At 38.9% G+C, this 22165-nt stretch overlaps 1 protein-coding gene across 5 annotated transcripts in view; it reads left to right on the plus strand.

The window, feature by feature from the left end:
* The first annotated feature begins 1199 nt into the window (after positions 1–1199).
* SANBR (SANT and BTB domain regulator of CSR) overlaps positions 1200–22165 on the plus strand; it is a 56390-nt gene continuing 35424 nt past the window's right edge. Inside the window, exons 1-8 of one of the 5 annotated variants that reach the window (XM_070429289.1) lie at positions 1200–1297; positions 2002–2100; positions 8833–8991; positions 9411–9594; positions 10629–10722; positions 13460–13698; positions 18069–18127; positions 19570–19730. In XM_070429289.1, coding sequence (XP_070285390.1) covers positions 8842–8991; positions 9411–9594; positions 10629–10722; positions 13460–13698; positions 18069–18127; positions 19570–19730 — 887 coding nt within the window. In that variant the 5' untranslated portion in view covers positions 1200–1297; positions 2002–2100; positions 8833–8841. Of the gene's footprint in view, positions 1298–2001; positions 2101–2836; positions 2847–7017; positions 7102–8832; positions 8992–9410; positions 9595–10628; positions 10723–13459; positions 13699–18068; positions 18128–19569; positions 19731–22165 lie in introns of those variants that run through there. The other 4 variants (XM_070429286.1, XM_070429290.1, XM_070429288.1 and 1 more) reach the window with 4 other exon arrangements.

Here is a 22165-nt window from a genome sequence, read left to right on the forward strand (position 1 = left end):
CCCACGTGAGAGGGCGAAGAGGAAGTACAGAACAAGCAGTCTCTCTTACGAATGTACCTGGCTGGTATCTTTGTGGTACAAAACTTACCTAACTTTAATTAACGTCTTTGTGGAACAAAAATAGTAAAAGATTTGCAGAGTCACAGGTGATACAATTGGGAAAAACTGCAGTTAGCCACTTCATCATCAGGTCTCATGGTAGCAATCATTCATTTGGGTAGGGCTTTACGTTCTCTGTCCTTTCTGACTGTGACATTTGGTTTTTGGTTCTCAGAGTAGACAGATTCCAAGTGGAAATTTAAAATGTGGTGTGTAGTATTTACCCTACGAGACTGGGCTTTATACGCCTTACGAGGTTCCCAGTGGCAATATTCACAAAAGCATACACATGCTGAACCTATTAATGTGAATAAAAATTGAATTTGTGCTCTAACCGGTTTGGCTCAGTGGATAGAGCGTCGGCCTGCGTACTGAAGGGTCCCAGGTTCGATTCCGGTCAAGGGCATGTACCGTGGTTGCGGGCACATCCCCAGTAGGGGGTGTGCAGGAGGCAGCTGATCGATGTTTCTCTCTCGTCGGTGTTTCTGGCTCTCTATTCCTCTCCCTTCCTCTCTGTAAAAAATCAATAAAATACATTTAAAAAATTTAATTTGTAACCCAGAGCTATTTACATTTTTTCCCCAAAAGATGCCTCCTGATAAAGACAATGCTTCACCCAAGACACTCTTCGTGTCCCTCGGATCATACAATGTTGCCTCTACTAACCTAAGCAGCGCTACCGAAGGGACCTGCACCGAAAACCATTTCGTCCACCCTTTGTTCGAGTTCATTTCTCTCTCCCATAGTCCCCCTTTCTTCTGGACTCGGAGTTGGTCACCTAGGATCGGCTTGGAGGACCTGGTTGCTAAGAGACAAGACGCTGGGAGGGTGGGGACGCTGCACTGCGACAGGCCGGGAGTGAACGCTGAGAGGGGGCAGGGGAAGACCGGGCCAGGCGCCGCGGCCCCTGCTGCGGCCGCCCGTTCGGCTCCCTCCCGCCCGACAGGAGCTCGTCGCTCATTGGCTCCGCCGCTGCGGCGCTGGCCCGCGATTGGCCGGGCGGCGTTGGGCGGCGCTCCCCCGCCCCCGGGCGCTGGTCCCCGGCCGCTCCCACGCGGGCGGGGCGGCGTGTGAGGGCTCCTGTGAGGGCTGCGGCCAGGGCTGCCGGCCGGGGCGCGGGAGCTTATGGCCGGGGCGCGGGCAGAGCCGGCCGCCGCAGGGGACGGAGGTGCAGCGAGGGCCGCCCGGCCCTGTGGAGGTGAGCCAGGCACCGAGGGGCTCGGGGGCCGGCCGGGGCCGGGAGTGCGACGAGGGGCGGGGCCGCTAGCGCGTTCCCCCCGCGGCCTCCATCCCGGGCGGGACGGCCGGGGTCCCGCTCCCCCAAACGCCCGCGAACGCCCCCAGCACCGCCTGCAGCCCCGCCCACAGCCCCTCAGCCCCAGAGCCCCTCCACCCGCCCCGCCCGCGCACCAGCCCCGGAGCCAGCTCTGCCCGCCGCCCGCCCGCCCAGCCCCCGCCTCGCCCCTCTGCCCGCGCCTTTGTGCGCCCTCCCCTCCCGCCCCCTGCCGGGAGCCTCTCTCCTCCTCCTCCTCCCCCCCGGGTTTAGGCGGAACCGGAGCCGGAGGCGCCGCGAGGGACCCCCTGGTCGGAGGCTTGCTGGGCTCTGCCCTGTCCATCCCGGGTGTCCGATGGGCTTGGACTGGCCCCTCCCGGTCCAGAGCCAGCCGGCTCCGTCCTCGTCCGCGGGCTGGACGCGCCGCCGGGCTCCCCGCGTGCGGATGACTCAGGGTTACTCCCACCCGGTCACCCGAGGCCCGCACCCGCCCGCCCCTCGCTGCCCGTCCTACCGCTGCTCAGGGACAGGGGTCACTCTCTCTAGGAGCCTTGTCCGTTTCAAAAAGGAAAAAACATCAGATGCCAGTCGTGGACCCCTGTTGGCCTTAATGAGATTGTTCTTTGTAGATACATTTCAGTAAACCGAGCTTGTGCGAGCGGGGGAGAGGACGTGAAGTGCATGCTTAAAGCGTGTTGTGTATTAAACAAGTAGAATTTTTACTTCCGGTAAGTCACACGTGTCTACTTAAACATTAACTTTTAAAATATACTTTGTCATGAATGGGAGTAGAGTTAGTCATGGTATAATTTGAGCTTCAAACTTTTCTTTTTGTCACATTTTTTGATAAGTCTGGACTCCCCTCTCCCCCCCCCAGAATGGGATGCACTGTGACAGCTCCTGTGTTATCCATCAAATATTTAGTATCTTTTCATACTTACATTCAGATTCTAAGGCAGCGGTTCTCAACCTGGGGGTCGCGACCACTTAGGGGGTTGAATGACCCTTTCACAGGGGTCGCCTAAGACCATCGGAAAACACATATATAATTACATATTGTTTTTTGTGATTAATCACTATGCTTTAATTATGTTCAATTTGTAACAATGAAATTGGGGGTCACCACAACATGAGGAACTGTATTGAAGGGTCACAGCATTAGGAAGGTTGAGAACCACTGCTAAGGGACGCTTTCTTGAACATTCATTTAACTGGAATTAGTACTGGGTGCTCTTCCCTTGTTTGGTGTGATTCAGTTGTGTAAAGAAAAGGTCAACAGAAAACAAAAAAATTTTCATCTCGGAGAAACGAAGATGGCGGCAGAGGTAAACACCGGAAATTGCTGCCTCGCACAACCACTTCAAAAATACAACTAAAAGACAAAACGGACATCATCCAGAACCACAGGAAGGCTGGCTGAGTGGAAATTCTACAACTAGAAGGAAAGAGAAAAGCGCACTGAGACTCAGAGGAGGTACGGAAGTAAAGTGCAGTGGTACGGAGGTGCACGTGGAAAGGGCTGGCAACTGAGGATGCTTTTGTCTTTTTCAATCAGGAGGGAGTCTCAAGCTCCCGATGGCCCTGACTCCAGTTCTGGGCGAGTCTCTGGGGACCCAGACTCATACGGGGAGAAACTGGACTGTCTGGCATCAGTTGGAACTCGAGGGCGGCTTTCTCTCAGAGGTGCTTGCAGCCGGTTACCGGGACACTGAAACTGGGGGCCCTTAGGGTAGGACTGAGGAGCAGCCATAGCTGCTTGCTCCGCCCTGTTGATCCCCTGAGACCCTGCCCCACCCAAGCTGTGCCAGAAGCTTTTGCATATGAAAGGCCTGGCCCTTTGCAATCTGAAAATTACCTAACAAACTGCAGCTGGGTCAGAGAGACCCAGAACTTCCAAAAGAAGGCCCAATGCCCCACAGCAGCTTGCATTGCTTCACAGCTGGGCCTCATCTGGGCACCTCCAAACCCCAAACAAGGAAGGGGAATCTGCAGATCTCTCCATAGCTCCTGCTGGGTAGCCTCAGGCAGAGGCTAAATTAGCACCTCCTTAGAGATCCAAGAGCCAGTGTACCCAGTGGTCAGAGTGGAACCATCCAGATTACAACTCCTCAGATCCATAAGGGACACACTCAGGGGGCAGACCCAGTGAGCACCAAAGCCCCACTGAAGCAAGTCTTGCCCCAGAGGGTGTCTCCAGCATAGAAGTTCTCCCACTGCAGACACAGCTGATTCTCAAAGCCAAGTGGCCTGGAGGTCAATTCCTCCCAGTGATACCAACAACAATCAAGGCTTAACTACAACAAGACTGTGTACAAAGCTCACAAAGGGGTGCACCAAGAGTGTCCACCTCAGGTAATTGGGGAGGCTGAGCTACTGGGCCCTATAGGACACCTAGCACAGAAAGCCACTCTATCAACACAGGGAAGCATAAAAAATGCAGAGACAAAGAAACAAGTCACAAATGACAGAAATGGAGGAAAGCAAACGGCTGGATATAGAGTTCAAAACCACACTTATAAGGTTTTTCAAGAATTTTCTAGAAACCACCGATAAATTTAGTGAGACCCTCAAGAAATCTAGTGACACCCTCGAGGTTATGAAAAAGGACCAACTAGAAATTAAGCGTACACTGACTGAAATAAAGAATATTATACAGAGTTCCAACGCAGACTAAAGGATCACAAGAATCAAGTCAAAGATTTGAAATACAAAGAAGCAAAAAACACCCAACCGGAAAAGCAAAGTGAAAAAAGAATCCAAAAATACGAAGATAGTGTAAGGAGCCTCTGGGACAGCTTCAAGCACACCAACATCCGAATTAGTGGAGTGCCAGAAGAAGAGAGAGAGCAAGTTATTGAAAACCTATTTGAAGAAATAATGACAGAAAACTTCCCCTACCTGGTGAAAGAATTAGACTTACAAGTCCAGGAAGCGCAGAGAACCCCAAACAAACGAAATCCAAAGAGGACCACACCAAGACACATCATAATTAAAATGCCAAGGGCAAAGGACAAAGAGAGAATCTTAAAAGCAGCAAGAGAAAAACAGTCAGTTACCTACAAGGGAGTACCCATACGACTGTCAGCTGATTTCTCAACAGAAACTATGCAGGCCAGAAGGAAGTGGCAAGAAATATTCAAAGTGATGAATAGCAAAAACCTACAACCAAGATTACTTTACCCAGCAAAGCTGTCATTCAGAATTGAAGGTCAGATAAAGAGCTTCACTGATAAGAAAAGCTAAAGGAGTTCATCACCACCAAACCAGTATTATATGAAATGCTTTAAGAAGAGGAAGAAGAAGAAAAAAGTACAGATACAAATTATGAACAACAAATACACATCTATCAACAAGTGAATCTAAAAATCAAGTGAATAAAAAATCTGATGAACAGAATAAACTGGTGAATATAATAGAATCAGGGGCATAGGGAGTGGACTGACTATTCTCGGGGGGGAAAAGGAGTGTGGGGGTGTGTGGGAAGAGACTGGACAAAAATCGTGCACCTATGGATGAGGACAGTGCAGGGGGCTGGGCGGTAAGGGCAGAGGGTGGGGTGGGAACCGGGTGGAGGGGAGCTATGGGGTGGAAAAAGAACAACTGTAATAATCTGAACAATAAAGATTTAATTTTAAAAAAAGAAGTTAAGACTACCCACTTTGAAAAATTGTATCATGTTATACTCAAAAATTAAAGAAGCTTCAGGTTAAAAAAAATTTTTTTCATCTCTAAATGATTTAAATTATTCTTTTTTTAACAATTAAGTTTATTTTTAAATATATATATTTTATTGATTTTTTTACAGAGAGAAAAGGAGAGGGAGAGGAATAGAGAGTTAGAAACATCGATCAGCTGCCTCCTGCACACTCCGTAATGGGGATGTGCCCGCAACCAAGGTACATGCCCTTGACTGGAATTGAACCTGGGACCTTTCAGTCCACAGGTCGACGCTCTATCCACTGAGCCAAACCAGTTAGGGCTAAATTTTTCTTGAACATGTATATTGTGAGTATCATATTTGAAATATACATACACGTTTTTAAGTATTTAGTCCGGATTGTATTTTTTTTTTAATATATTTTATTAATTTTTTACAGAAAGGAAGGGAGAGAGATAGAGAGTTAGAAACATCGACGAGAGAGAAACATCGATCAGCTGCCTCCTGCACACCTCCCACTGGGGATGTGCCCGCAACCAAGGTACATGCCCTTAACCGGAATCGAACCTGTCACCTTTCAGTCCGCAGGCCGACGCTCTGTCCACTGAGCCAAACTGGTTTCGGCCGGATTGTATTTTTGATTAGCTAGTAGGTGCCTACACATTGTAGGACACAATAAGTATTTTAGGAATTTTAAATAAATGTTTTTGAAGTGGGAAAAAAGTACCCCTGTTCCTTGCCCTGAATTCTGTTTTAGACTGAGACCCCAAGAAATTATACAAAACTACCCCATGCCCTAACATACATCTCAAATTGTGTGGTGTGAAAACTGATAATGTGCCAGTCACACAGGTGGAGGACAATGAAGTTCTGGAAAATCTATTTTTATTTGGGCTCAAGGCAGTGATTTACAGTTATTAAAATAATTCCTAGAAATTTTTAATGCTGATAATGGCCAAAATAGGAGGAAGAAAAATAATAATAGTGGTGACAAGTTATTTACTGAGCACGTTTTGTATGCCAGATAGTGTGCTGGATGCTTTATCTATTACTATTTAATCCTCACAGTAACACCAAAGGTAGGTATTATTTTCTTATAGCTGAGACTATTGAAAATGGTAAAAACTGGATAAGAATCTAGATCTGACTTTTTACTCATTTTGTCAAAAGGATACTTCATTGAAAAGTTACTGTCTCGCCCTGGCTGGTTTGGCTCACTGGATAGAGCATCAGCCTGCGGACTGAAGGGTCCTGGGTTCGATTCCGGTCAAAGGCATGTACCTTGGTTGCAGGCACATCCCCGGTGGGGGGTGTGCAGGAGGCAGCTGATTGATGCTTCTCTCTCATCGATGTTTCTAACTCTCTATCCCTCTCCTTTCCTCTCTGTAAAAAAATCAATAAAAAATATATTTTTTAAAAAAGTTACTGTCTCTTATCTGCCACATTTATCTTTATGAATTTGTTTAATCTGAGGATCTCTGGAATGGTAATATTACTACTACAAACATTATATAGTCCTTACTGTGTACCAGGTAGCTCTGTCCATATGTCCTCAAAAGTATGTGGGCTAGCCACTATTTTTTTGTTTTACAGATGAGGAAATTGAGGCACAGAGATAAGTAATCTGAACCATGTAATACCTTAAGTGTTTCTTTTTAATGCTCAGGCAGATACATGTAGGATAACTTTATGTCTGCCACCTGATGTCTTATATCAGTGTTTTATGGAAACAGTTACATAGTCCTGATCATAGTTAACCCTTACTGAGTGCTTCTACATTCCAACTCCCCATCTGAACATTAAAACATCTCACATAATCCTCAGCACAATGCTAGGAGGTAGATAACTCTCATTCGTGAGGCGCTTTCATTGTTTTCAAAGTGCTCTCACAAAATAATCCCTTTGATTCTCTCTATGATGTCAGTCAGAGGAATTATCATCTTTTTAAAAATATATTTTATTGATTTTTTACAGAGAGGAAGGGAGAGGCGTATAGAGTTAGAAACGTCGATGAGAGAAACATCGATCAGCTGCCTCCTGCACACCTACTGAGGATGTGCCCGCAACCAAGGTACATGCCCTTGACCGGAATCCAACTTGGGACCCTTCAGTCCACAGTCCAACACTCTATCCACCGAGCCAAACCAGTTAGGGCGGTATTATCATCATTTAGTCTAACTACTGAAGTTCAGATCACTTGCCTTGACTAGCACGTGTGGAGTTAATACTCAAAGCAGAGCTATGGACTCCTGGGTGCACTGCTTTTGGCACTGTACCAGTCTGTCAGTGGATTCTTGTTTTCATACTTCATGCCCTACAATAGATGTAGTTTTCCATAGTAACAGCTTCTCTTTGGTGATTACATTCCCAACCCAGAACTCATCATTAATTGAATCATAGGTATGACTAGCCATAAACCTTTGTCTTATTTTCATATGTAAGTTTATGTTCTAACTTCAGATAGAATGCCTGGCCCATAGCAAGGGCTCAGCACGTGTTTGAATAAGATAAGAGACGTCTCACATACATTGATACCACACAAAAAAAGTTTTTTAAAATTATTTTTTAAATCTTGACTCTATTAAAATATAATTGCCAGAAATACTTAAACTTCTCTAAGTTTAAATGTTGTAGCTTCATTTTTGTTCTGATACCACAGCCTTCCCCCTCCCTTACCTCACAAGCAGAAGCTTTCAGAATTATTTCTTTGAATTATAACTGACTTCAAAATTAGACTCTGTCTTTCTCCACCCTAAGTCATCATTCCCAGCCTGCTGTCTCCCTGTAGTATACCTCTTGTATATAATGGAAACAACATGGATGTGAGCGTCAGTTTTACCTTGCCCTGCCTCTTATTACTTCTGTGGCCTTGTACTTCTCTGAACCTATTTCTTCATCTTGTAAAATTGGGGAGAGCACCTTTCTTATAGGGGTGTGGTGAAATTTTATTGAAATAACAGTTCTACCATCCTACGAAGTACTCAGTAAATAATAGCTATTAGGTGTCCCTCCTCTGCCCCTCTGGCTCCCCTCTGCTTTGGCTCTCAGAAAATTATATTAAAAAGATCTGTTTGTCTGCTAATACTTCGCGCTAAACCATAAACTCCTTGGGGACCGGGACCATGCCATATTTATTTTTACATCCCTGGTGCTTGGCACATAGTTGGGACCCACTGAATGAATGTTTATTGCACTACATGCATTCGGAAAGCCATTTGGAGCCTTTTTCCTTGGTGGTCCTATTGCCTGAAGATTTTGGACACCCTTGGTCACTGGACATGTTATTCAAGGGCTCCTAGATTGAAATAGGGGATGTGACTTGTAGGGAGTCAGGTGAAGAAGCCAGGGAAGCCTCCATTCTGCTCAGTAAGGGCCTGTGTGTGGAGGCGTCTTGTCTTGCCTTTTTACATATGAGTGTCAGGGTGTGTATTTAAGGATTAAAACTTATCGGGCCAATTGTTCCATTGCTTCTGAAGACAAGGAAGAAGAGAAGAACTTTCCCCCAAAAAGTTGTTTCAAACATATAAAAATAACACTAATTATAGTTGATGATTAATACTTTCACATTATACTTTTAATCATTTATCTATCTGTCCATCCTTCTATCCATCCATCTACCAAGTCATAATGTCAAAATGCTATTATATTTGAAGAGTTTGAGCTATATGCTTTGTGTTTCTTTTATGTCAGCGTTACTTTATATAGTAGCAGATAATTTTTATGAATTAATTATAACTGATTTAGAATGTTCTGAAAACATTTGTATATCAGATGCAAATAAATCTGCTTTCTCTGTCTCTAGTTCCAAAAGATGAGTCGTGGATATTCAGAAAACAACAATTTCCTGAACAATAACAGCCAAATGGTGTTGGACATGCTTCTTTATCCATTAATCGGAATCCATCAGACCATCAACTGGGAAACTGTGGCAAGGCTTGTTCCTGGATTAACGCCCAAAGAGGTAAATAACAGTCCCACAGATATCTTCTGAAAAAAAATTAGAAAAAGTGATCAATTTCAAGGAACAACTAAAAAAAATAATTATAGAAAAGTATCTTCAAATAGTAGACAAGAATATATTTTCTTATTTTTTAATTTTAAAACTCCCAGCCCAGTCAGTGTGGCTGAATGGTTGAGCATTGATCCATGAACCAAGAGGTCACTGGTTTGATTCCAGGTCAGGGCACGGGCCCAGGTTGTGGGCTCCACCCCCCCGTAGGGGTGTGTAAGAGGCAGCCAATCAATGTTTTTCTCTCATCAATGTTTCCATCTCTCTATCCCTCTCCCTTCCTCTCTCTCTAAAAAGAAGTAAAAGCATAATTAAAAACAAACAAACAAAAACTCCCAGACCTGCATTTTCTTCCTTTGATATTATTACAGTGTGCAAAAAGGTTTGAGGAACTGAAGAGCAGTGGAAGCTCACCTGTTGACAACCGGTATAGTCCCCTAATGGCTGGAGAGAGTCCTGTTGAAACTTTAGCCATGTATATCAAATCCTCACTTCTTGACAAACACGGAGAATTTCAGGAGGCTTCTGTTGATCAGGATGCAGTTTCCAAAACAGGTAAGGTTTTAAAACAAAATGCAGTGTTTGTCTTTACGATAATTCTGCAAATTATTATGTATTCCAATCATCTTTTCTTTATTTATGTAAAGGTTAATATAAACATTAATAGAAAAATCTACACATTTTTGTGTCTTCCTAAATTTTAGAAATTTTTCTTTTCTATATTTGAAAAAATTTTAAATGTTAATATACAGGTCAAATATTATTTTTTTTAAATATATTTTATTGATTTTTTACAGAGAGGAAGGAGAGGGATAGAGAGTTAGAAACATCGATGAGAGAGAAACATCAATCAGCTGCCTCCTGCACATTTCCTACTGAGGATGTGCCTGCAACCAAGGTACATGCTCTTGGCCGGAATCGAACCCGGGACCCTTCAGTCCGCAGGCCGACGCTCTATCCACTGAGCGAAACCAGCTAGGGCGGTCAAATATTATTAACAAAAAAATTTATTTACTATACCAAAATTTACTACTCCAAGTTATGTCATAAATATTAAAGGGATTTGACTTAAGGTTTTTTCCCCTCCCTCAGAGAATTTTGCTTGTCTCTTGTGTTATCTTTTTTATAGCTATCTATCCTTTATTGCAGTTAATGATAGTTTCAAATGACACAGTGGCAGGATAGAAGAGATGTTTTTCCGCAATTGCTTTGGAAATAATAACTGGTTTTAGAAATCCTCAGAGTGTAGTGAATTATTTTAATCTCAGCAACAGTAGTCAGAATGTGAAAACTTATGTGAAAATTTACTTCAGGAAGGGAAATTTATATTGTTGGCTTTTGAGCATTTGACCCTATTTGTACACGCCATATCAGTATTTTTTAAATCTTCATTGTAACATTAGCAATTTGTTATCCCTTTTTTGGACTGTTTCTTGCATAAACCTTTGGAATACTAAGGGAAATGCCACCTTGAACTAGCTTTGGAAGCCATGCATTTACAGTATAACCATTCAATAAGTAAAAATCCATTCTGAGTTAGAAATGCTAACTTCCCCCCCTTTGTTTTTGTGTTTGTTTCTGTATTTAAGGAAGACATAGTATAGCTTCCACAAGGAATTGTTCTTCAGAAAGTGAAAATTGTACTACTCGTAATGGTGGAGAAAAGACTGAAGAATCTGAAGGGTAGGAGGCTGGTTCTTTGCTAGATAAGTTTAATATGAGTATCAACTTTAAATTATGAAATACATGACTGGTGATTATATACATCAGGTACCATAATTTAGGAAATACCACAATTGATGAAACAGTTGAAATTAGTTTATATGTTGAACTATATATAATTGCTTGATAGCTAAACATGTGCTTATTTGTGTTGTTTATAAATTGGACTAGTTTTTCATTTTAAAATTTTATTTTCATTTTGTAAATATTAGAAATAACATCTATTAACCTAAAACTTTGAAAAGTAAATTTTAAATCTAAAGGAAAAGTCAATCATTAGTTCTCCAGTTTTATTAAAGAAACTGGGTATGTATTTTAGAATGACATATTTGAATATAATTATTCATTATAGAAACATTTAAAAATTAGAATATATCTTTCAATATATTACAAGTTATTTTTAAATCTCCCTATTTTTTTTCTTTTATTGATTGTAGAGAGAGGAAGGAAGAGAGAGAGAGAGAGAGAGAGAGAGATATCAATGTGGAAGAGAAACATTGATTGGTTGCCCAAGCAGACCGGGGATCAAACCTGCAACATGGGTATGTGCCCTAACCTGGAATCAAACCTACCACCTTTTGGTGTATGCAATGCTCCAACCAACTGAACCACACCAGCCAGGGCTGTATTGCAAGTCTTGATACTTTTGTACTGTTTCGTATATTTTACATACAGTCAACTGCACATATTTTAAGTATTCACTTTGACGAGTTTTAACAAATGGGCTCACCATGTAACCATAACCCAAATGAAGATATAGAATATTTTCATTGTCTCTAAAAGTTTTTTTGTGTATTTTCAGTTTAGATAGTTCTTTTTGTAACAGTTTTATTACTATATAAATCACATACTATAACATTTACCCTTTTGAAAACGTCTTGGAGATGGATGGTAGTGATAATTGCAACAATGTGAATGTGCTTAATGCCACTAAACTGTACTCTTAAAAAGGCAAATTTTATGTTATGTATATTTTACCACAATAAAATAAAATCACCCTTTAAAAGTGATTTTTAGTTTACTTACATATAATTTTTTTTTAAATATATATTTTATTGATTTTTTTTTTTTTACAGAGTGGAAGGAAGAGGGATAGAGAATTAGAAACATCAAAGAGAGAGAAACCTCAATCAGCTGCCTCCTGCACACCCCCTACTGGGGATGTGCCCACAACCAAGGTACATGCCCTTGACCAGAGTCGAACCCGGGACCCTTCAGTCCGAAGGCCGATGCTCTATCCACTGAGCCAAACCAGTTAGGGCAACATATAATTTTTACGTAGATTTTTTTAACTGATAAGTTTGTATCACGAAAATTTTATCAGATAATTTTTTTACATGGAATTATCTAGTATTTCAGATAGTGGTCCAAAAAGCCACAGAAACTTTATGCTTCATTATACCAGCCATCACCTGTTTATATTTTGACCATAATTTATTTGGAAGAACAATTTTCAGAGAGTTATTTAAATTATTTTTATGTGGACAAGAGTGTTGATTAATAACCCTTTTTCTGGTAGCCCAATTTTATTTCAAATGCAATTATTTACTTATTTTTATTTTTCAATTACAGTTGGCATTCAGTAACATTTTTATATTTGTTTGAGATGTAGAGCATAGTGGTAATTTTTTATATTTAGAAATAAAGTTCCACTAAACACACATCCAGTTCATCTTGTAGGACAGTGTATCTCTTCTTATTTAATCTCTTCCTTTTGTAATGACATGAAGGCAATTGTGGATCACACTAATGTTTCTTTTTGAGGTAATATACTTTTAAAGGGATAATAAATTCAAGGAGTACATAATTTTCCAAGCAGTCATTCTGATGTATCATCTAAACTTATTCTCAAATTATTAAAAAATATGTAAATAAGCACATTGTAGTTTTAAGAATTATTTTAACTATATTTACTAATTTATATTTATTGAATGCCTGACAAACTTTCTTTTTTTTAAAAAAAGTTTTTATTATTGTTTTTAAATATATTTTTATTGATTTCAGAGAGAAAGAGAGAGAGAAACATCAATGATGAAAATCATCAATTGGATGCCTCCTACACACCACACCCCCTGCTGGGGATCCTGCCCACAACCCGGGCTTATGCCCTGACTGGGAATAAAATCGTGACCTCCTTGTTCATGAGTTAAACCTCAACCACAGAGCCACACCAATCAGGCCTGACAAACTTTCTTGCTGTTAAAAATAACTAAGTTACTCTACTAATTTTTTTATTTTTTAGTGAATAGTTTTAACTGTTTTTTTCTACTTATTAGTAGTAAGGAAATTTTAATATTTAGCTTTATCTCCTTCCAAGACCCATAGCCATGTAAAAGTACTGTTTTATGTTCATCACAAGAATTAGAATGTACTTCTTAATTTTTCTTCATGAATTGGTACTGTTTTTTAAATTTTCATAATTTACTTATACCTTGAAAATAATGAATTTAAAACCTGTAAATTATGAGTCCCATAGTAAAAAATATTTTTACTTGTCTAATTAAGTGAGTAGTTTAACTAAAATTATTCATAATCTCAGATATGGATAAGATTAACAAGACACTTAAATCCTATAAAACTGATTTGTGGTCAAATCTTAAAAAACATCTTGTTCTCATACTTCCAATAAATGTTAATATTCTTGACTCCTCTTCTGAAATTCTAATAATTTTATTTCTGTGTAACATTTTTTATGAAGGCCAAATATGGTGATCCATGTATGTGATGAAGCAAAAAATTTGAAAGAAGATTTTATTTGCCCACGAGACCTTTTGATATCAGAAATGAAGTACTTTGCTGAATATTTATCTATGGATGCCCAGCGCTGGGAAGAGGTGGACATTTCAGTTCACTGTGACGTTCAAATTTTCAACTGGTTGATAAAATATGTTAAAAGGAACACTAAGGAGAATAAAGGTTGTGAGATGCCCACTTTAGGTAAAAGACAATCTATTACTTACTTTGTAGTTAAGTTTGTGTTTCACCTGGTAGTTGCTTCAGGCCAAACATGAAATGTGGATAATTGCTTGAACATTAGCATTTATACTCAAATTAGTAATTGCCCTTTAGAAAATATACCTCATATTTTTTAGTAAATTATAATGAACTAGAGGCCCAGTACATGAAATCTGTGCACTCGGGGGGGAGGGGGGTGTTCCTCAGCCCAGCCTGCACCCTCTTGCTGTCCAGGAGCCCCGGGGGGGATGTCCTACTGACATCTTAGCGCTGCCACGGAGGCGGGAGAGGCTCCCACCACTTCCGCTAGGCTCGCCAGCCATGAGCCTGGCTTCTGGCTGAGTGGCACTCCCCCTGTGGGAGTGCACTGACCACCAGGGGGCAGCTCCGGCATTGAACGTTTGCCCCGTGGTGGTCAGTATGCGTAATAGCAACCGGTCATTCTGCTGTTTGGTTGATTTGCATATTAGCCTTTTATTATATAGGATGTGTATGGCGAATGAACAGGTCTCTACATCAGCAATTCCCATTGTATGGTACATGGACCACTGGAGTCCTAGAGCAGTGATGGCGAACCTTTTGAGCTCGGCATGTCAGCGTTTTGAAAAACCCTAACTTAACTCTGGTGCCGTGTCACATATAGAAATTTTTTGATATTTGCAACCATAGTAAAACAAAGATTTATATTTTTGATATTTATTTTATATATTTAAAAGCCATTTAACAAAGAAAAATCAACCAAAAAAAATGAGTTCGTGTGTCACCTCTGACACGCGTGTCATAGGTTCACCATCACTGTCCTAGAGGATCCTTTTAGAGGATCCAAGAGGTCAAGACAGTTTGCATAATAAAACCAATATGTTATTTGTCTTTATGTGTTGACATTTGTCCAGGTGGTACAGATGTAAAACTGTTGCAGCTTTAGCATATATCAAGGCCAGTGCACCAAACTGTATTAGTGGTCTCTGTATTCTTCAGCACCATGAACTCACAGTTAAAACGGGGAAAAAAAATCCAGGTTCACTTAAGAATGTTCTTGATGAAGTGGTAAAAATTACTAATTTTATTAAGTTTTGAGCCTTGAGTATACATCTTTTTAATATTCTATGTGAGTATACAGAATATACATCTTGAGTATACATCTTTTTAATATTCTGCCACACACCAAAGTATGATGGTTGTCTTGAGGAAAAGCACTTGTGCAGTTGTTTGAGTTGCAATCTAACCTCGTTGCTTTTTTTAAAAATTGAAAACTGTGTTTACTTGAGAGAATGGCTGACAAATTATGGTTACTCAGACCTAGGCATTTGGCAGATATTGTCTTGAAAATTAATTAAGCCCTAGCTGGTTTGGCTCAGTGGATAGAATATCGGCCTGCAGACTAAAGGGTCCCAGGTTCAATTTCGGCCAAGGGCATGTACCTCGGTTGCAGGCTCCTTCCCAGGCCAGGCCCTGGTCAGGGCTCGTACAGGAGGCAACCAATCGATGTGTTTCTCTCACATCTATGTTTCTCTCTGTCTTTCCCTCCCTTTTCCACTCTCCCTAAAAAATCAATGGAAAAATATCCTCGGGTAAAGATTAACAACAAAAACAAAAAAAACACCAAAAAAAGAAAAGAAAAGAGAATGAATTAAATGAGCTGGTCAATTAAAAAGAAACAACTGCTAGTATTTGTTGCCAACGATAAAATTCAAGCTTTCAAGTGAGAAAGTTTGGAAAACTTTTATGTGCTTGACAGCTTCTTAATATTTAAAGACTTTTCTGATGAGACTTGCAGTCATATTAACAAATGTGATTTTTTAATATATTGTACAATGAAATGGTTCAACATTTGGAAGATCTGCATAACTCCGTGAACCAATATTTTCCTTGACTAGTACATGATGTTAAAAATCGTGCATGGAGCCCTAACTGGTTTGGCTCAGTGGATAGAGCGTCGACCTGCGGACTGAAAGGTCCCGGGTTCGATTCCGGTCAAGGGCATGTACCTTGGTTGCAGGCACATCCCCAGTAGGAGGTGTGTAGGAGGCAGCTGATTGATGTTTCTCTCCTATCAATGTTTCTAACTCTCTATCCCTCTCCCTTCCTCTCTGTAAAAAAATCAATAAAACATATTTTTTTAAAAATTGTGCATGGAGTTAAAGATTCAAAGCACAAGATAAATCAGTGGATTTTAAGGTAATAGAATGGAAAAGTTCATTGATATGATTTCAGATCCCATTGCAACTAACCTTAAGAAAGTACCATTTGTCAAGTTTTGATATAACATCAAAAAAGATTACCCATATATTGAATGTAGAACCAGATATGAGAATCCAGCTGATTTCTATTAAATGAGACATTGAAGAAATTGCAAAATATGTCAATGTTATTCTCACTAGTTTGTTTTTTTTTCATTTTGGAAAATATACTAGTTATTTTTCATAAAAATATGTGAATATGTAATGAGTTTATTATTTTTTAAAGTAAATTAATACATTTTCTGATTTAATCTTTAATATAGTAAATACTCATATAACCCTTATAAACAAAAGCTCTTTAGGAGTCTGTTTTTCAGATTACAAAGGGATCTTGAGAGCAAAAGTTTGAGAACCACTATTCTAGATGATAAGAAGAATAATTACTAAGTAATCTTTCATTGGGCATAGTTTTATATAGGAAATCTCACTAGTGGTTTAAGAAAGTCTTTCTGTGCACTAAAATTGCTATTTACAGCAGTACCAAAATATTTCTTTTTAAAAATATACATTTTTATTGATTTCAGAGAGGAAGGGAAAGGGAGAGATAGAAACATCAATGATAAGAGAAAATCATTGCTCGACCGCCTCTCGCACACCCCCTCTAGGGATCATGCTAGCAATCCAGGCATGTGCCCTGTCCTGGGAATTAAACCGTGACTTCCCAGTTCATAGGTCATGCTCAACTACTGAGCCACACTGGCCAGCACCAAAATATTTCTAACCTCTTATTAGTAAATGAATCTATACTGACAGTATAAAAATTTTCTAAAGTTTATAATTTCTATTTTAATGGAAAACGTTTCTAGTGGTTTATGATTAAATAAAATGAATTAACTAAAAAAATTTCAGCCAATCAGAGTCCAGAGATACTGGACCATGCAGATGATATGTATGTGTGAAGTAAAAATCAAAATATGTAGAGAGAGAAAAAGCTATTTCTTGATCCAGTATATTTATGTGGATGGTAAAGGTAAAAGTAGAGCAAAACTAGTCACTGTAATCTTTGACCTTAAAAAATGACTAGAAATGTAAACTTTTACACACATAATCTTTATTCTGATCTGGAAAACTACCAAAATGCTTAATTAAATCTCTGATCATCTAGACAATGGGTCTTAACTGGAATGGATCATATTATAATTTCCTGAGGAACTCTTTCACCAGCTCCTTCCTCCCTTCATTTCTATCTGAGAAACTTTCATCTAGAGTTGTTATTTAAGAAAAGATAGGGGTTACTTATTTTAATCATTGTTTGTATAGTTCTTTAGTTGGATTGTCTTAGTGCTAAAATGGTAAAAATCAGATTTTTCTTTTTCTTAACTATACTTCATAGGAGATGACTTAGGTTTACTGAAACAGTAGCATCATATGGCATCCTCCTCTCCCTGGCTCCACTCAGTCTGCCTTTAGGAAGGAACTTTAGCATTTCTGCAGAAGTAAATTTTGTATTGTCTTTCAGAATCTTTTTCATTAAGTACTTGTTCTTAAAAAGCATTGAACTGCTTTTTATGAACAAGGGCTCTCAATCATTTAAAAATTTTTTCTCACTGATTTTTGTGTGATGAGTTATATTCTGTTTTTTTTAAAAAAAATCTATTTTATTGATTTTTTTACAGAGAGGAAGGGAGAGGGATAGAGATTTAGAAACATCGATGAGAGAGAAACATCGATCAGCTGCCTCCTGCATATTCCCCACTGGAGATGTGCCCGCAACCAAGGTACATGCCCTTGACTGGAATCGAACCTGGGACCCCCCAGTCCACAGGCCGATGCTCTATCCATTGAGCCAAACCGGTTAGGGCTATTCTCAATTTTAATTATCTTTTTCCCTGGTTTAGTTAAGGAGAAATTTGCATATATTGTATCTTTAACTGGAGTCCTCTTACTTGATAATGCATCTAATTCCAGGGCAAATTTACTGTGCATTTTCTTTATACCCTAAGTTTGAACATTGCATTTTCTTTCTTTCACATATGTAAGCCATAGTAAGATAATCTTAAATTGTTCTTATTAGAGTATCATCCTCTTTTAAGGTGAGAAGGAGCCTTTTCTCAGGAATTTGAGGTACAAATAAAAAGGAGAATTTAAATGTTTGTTTTTGTTTTTTTTAAGAGCCAGGAAATGTCATTTCAATTCTTATTTCTTCAGAGTTTTTGAAAATGGATTCATTGGTAAGTATTAATAAAAGATCTAAGCTCTTCTGTTCACCCATGCTTGATTTAATATTTAACTTGATTTTTCCTTCAAGTTCTGAAGTAATTGTTAATTCAAGAGTGTGATTCCATTAGAATAAACTGCTCATGTTTGAAGGTATTTTATTCTGTTGTGAAAGGGGTTAAGGCTGTTATATATCATTTGTATATGATGCCTATAAAGCAAGCAATTTATCCTCAAGGAGTAGCTCTCTGTTGTATTAGATGAAACAAAACAGAATTAACTTTACCCTAACAAAGAATTTGCTCTAAAATCAAGTTAAATGAAAATTAATTGGAATATATTTGTTTTACTATTTAAGTAATTTCTTTAAGCATGTTTTGTTAATTTGTGTCTTTCATTTATAGTTCAGCAAATTAAGAACCAATACCCAACTATTAAATAATATAATTTTGTATGTGTAAATCAGATGCTCATTCATTCTATTGTTTAAGAGTAGTTGATGAAACATAAAAGCATATGTACATAAACATATCAAGTTTTAACATGAAATATATTTGTGTGTTTTTCTTGTTAATGAATTTATTTATCATTCAAATGTTTTTATATATTCTTATGGTTTTCCTTTAAGTAAATATTTGCTTTTAGTCCCCAAGAAGATTACACAGGGCAGAGCACTCCTTTGCTATGCTAATAGATGTGAAATTTGTTTGTTTATTTGATTGATTGGGGTTTTACTAGTTTACTATGTTCTTTTTATTCCTTAGTCCTCCCCTAGTCAGTTGTTGGTATTAATTGCTTCAGGAAAGGGTTACAGAAAAAAACAGAAATTAAAAGAATCCTTAACATTTGAATTCTGAAATCTAAGCCCTAAAGGATATTTTTCTGCCATAGCAAAGTATTTTGAAGAATACATGATTTGCCAATGCTAGTTTTCCCTGGAACCCAAGTCCACCTCAAAAAGTAAATTTTCATAAATAATTTAATATGAAAAAAAGTAAATAAATATACCTCAGGTTGAAGAAGGAGGAAGAGAGCAAGCACAACACAACTGAGAAAAACCTGAATTGACTGAAATTATGTTTCTGCTACTCAGAGAAATGGAAACTTAAAATTTTTATCTAAGTTCAGTGCTAAGAAGTCACATATCCTATATACTTGAGTTTGTGGACTAAGATTTATACCTGCCACAGCTATGAAAGATGCTCATTGCATTACTTTTTAAAATATTTTAAGAAGGTGGAAAATGATTATTCTAGCTATGGATATATGTTTGTACAAATTTGACCTGCTGGACCACTTTGGAACAGTGTAGATAACCCAAATAAGCAACACCCAGATAGTACGTAGCAATACATGGGTAAGGCTTTTAATGAATTTTACCTTTGAAAGGTATTGATATTATATTATCCTTTATGCTGCTATTTTCAACATTCATTTTTTATTCTATGTTTTTTAGGTTGAACAATGTATTGAGTATTGCCACAAAAATATGAATGCCATAGTAGCTACGCCATGCAACATGAACTGTATTAATGCAAATCTTATTACACGTATAGCTGATCTATTCACACACAATGAGGTTGATGACTTAAAAGACAAGAAAGATAAGTTTAGGAGGTAATTTTTAATTTTACTATTATTTTTAATATATTTTTATTGATTGCAGAGAGGAAGTTAGAGGGAGAGAGAGATCGAAACATCAATGATGAGAGAGAATCATTGATTGGCTGCCTCCTGCACACCCCCCACGGGGACTGAACCCGCAACCTGGGAATGTACTCTTGGCCAGAATCGAACCTGGGACCCTTCAGTCCACAGGCCAACATTCTAACCACTGAGCCAACCAGCTAGGGCTAATTTTTAATTTTAAATCTGATGTTCCTATTACAAAAAATATATTATTTCTATTTCATTTTAGTAAAATAGTCTGTTTTTAGATTACATTTAAAAATATATTTCCATTTTATTTTAAATGAAGTAAAATTTATCCAGAGCCAATTGCCCAAGATAAATATTAGTAATTAAATTAGTTATTTTGTATAATGTATATATGAGCTTACTGTGGCAGTGAATTATGTAATTATTAAGACTGACAGTATAAAGGTGAAGAGTGGTATGAGGAGGGGTTAGCAGTAGTCATTGGCAGCAGAGGAGTGGCATTATCTGATTTGTTAAAAGATCATTTTGGTTTCTGTGTGGCGAATAGACTATAAGGATATAAGAAGCAAGGAGACCTACTAGGAAGTTAATGCAGCAGTCTGGTGAGAGAGGAAAGTGTTGGGACTAGAGTGGAAGCAATGGAGCTGGAAGGAAATAGATGTATTCAGAGTAGGTCATTAGACAGATTTGGTAGATTTTTCCTATGGAATGATGTAGGAAGAGAGAGTATTCTAGGGTAATTACTAGGCTTTAAGGTTGAGCAACTAAGTGGATGGTAGTGTCATCCACAGAGTGGAAAGATTGAAGTGAAGGGAATCAAGAAATGGGTTGGGGTCATGTTAAGATTATTTAATGACCCAAAAGTATATATTTAATATATTTTTAGGCATCAGTTAGGATGGCAAGTAGATAGTTGGATTGCTGAAGTTCAGGTCAGAGGTCAGGGCTTAAAACAGAAATATAAGCATAGATGAGGTTTGAAACCATGGAACTAGATGAGATTTCCTAGCAAACCTTTCTCCACTGAATTGCAGTGGCACCTTTATTATAAATCAGATGAATATATATATGTGAATTTTGTTTAGAAATTCTGCATTTTCTGTTGATTTCTTTGTGGATACATATATCAGAGGCACATTGTCTTAATTGTAGTAGCTTTATAATATTCTTTGTTATCTAAATTCTCCAACTATGCCTTTCTTCAAGATTGCTACTTTAGCCATTTTAGGTCCCTTGCATTTCCATATTAATTTTATAATCACCTAGCTGGTTTGGCTCAGTGGATAGAACATCAGCCAGCGGACTAGAGGGTCCCAGGTTCGATTCCGGTTAAGGGCATATGCCCAGGTTGCAGGCTCTATCTCCCCACTAGTGGGTGTGCAGGAGGCAGCCAATCAATGATTCTCTCTCATCATTGATGTTTCTATCTCTCTATCTCTTGCCCTTCCTCTCTGAAATCAACAAAAAATATTTTTAAAAAAATTTTATAATCAGCCTGGCCATTTCTCTCCCTCTTTCTCTCTCTCTCTCTCTCTCTCTCTCTCTCTCTCTCACACACACACACACACACACACACACACACCTGCTAGAATAATTTGGGGTTAATATTGAACCTGTAGATTTGTGAAGATGTGACATCTTAATAATATTGAGTCATTCAGTCCATGAACATTGTATAACCCCCCGTTTATTGTAGCAATGTTTTATAATTTTCAGTGGAAAGATCCTTTTCATTTTTTATTAAATTTATTCTTGGGTATTTAATTTCGGGGTGCTGTTGTAAGTGCTATCTTTATTTAATTTTCTAATTGTTAGCATGAGAATATTAATAAAAGACTATCTAAAATTTAGTTAGATGTTCAACAGAGGAGTGTAGCCAGTGAGAGGCCTGAGAAGGAGGAACCAATGGGTGGAAGGAAAGGCTTTCAAACAGGAGGAAGTAGTTAAGTGATCAAATGTGTAGAATGCTGTCACATGTAGAGTAAGGAGAGGACAGAAATGTGTCCAGTTGGATTTAGATAGATTTTTTCCAGATGTATTTTTACAATATATTTTTATTGAGTTCAGAGAAGAAGGGAGAGGGAGAGACAGACAGAAACATCAATGATGAGAGAGAATCATTGATCAGTTGCCTCCTGCACACCCTCTACTGGTGGTGGAGCCTGAAACCTGGGCATGTGCCCTGACCTGGGAATCAGACCTTGATCCCCTGGTTCATAGGTTGATGCTCAGCCACTGAGCCATGCAGGCCGGGCCATAAGTATTTTTTTAAAGGAGAGAATTATGTTTATTTGCTGACCAGGATGATTCATTAGAGTGGGAGGAATTGATAATGTAGAGAATTGATCCAGGAGTGTAATCATTAAGGGAAATGAGACAAAGGGGAATTATCT

The sequence above is a fragment of the Myotis yumanensis genome, unplaced genomic scaffold (genome assembly GCF_028538775.1).
Source record: "Myotis yumanensis isolate MYYU_CA2020_CCGP unplaced genomic scaffold, mMyoYum1.0.hap1 SCAF_11, whole genome shotgun sequence".
In the NCBI taxonomy this organism is placed as follows: domain Eukaryota; kingdom Metazoa; phylum Chordata; class Mammalia; order Chiroptera; family Vespertilionidae; genus Myotis; species Myotis yumanensis.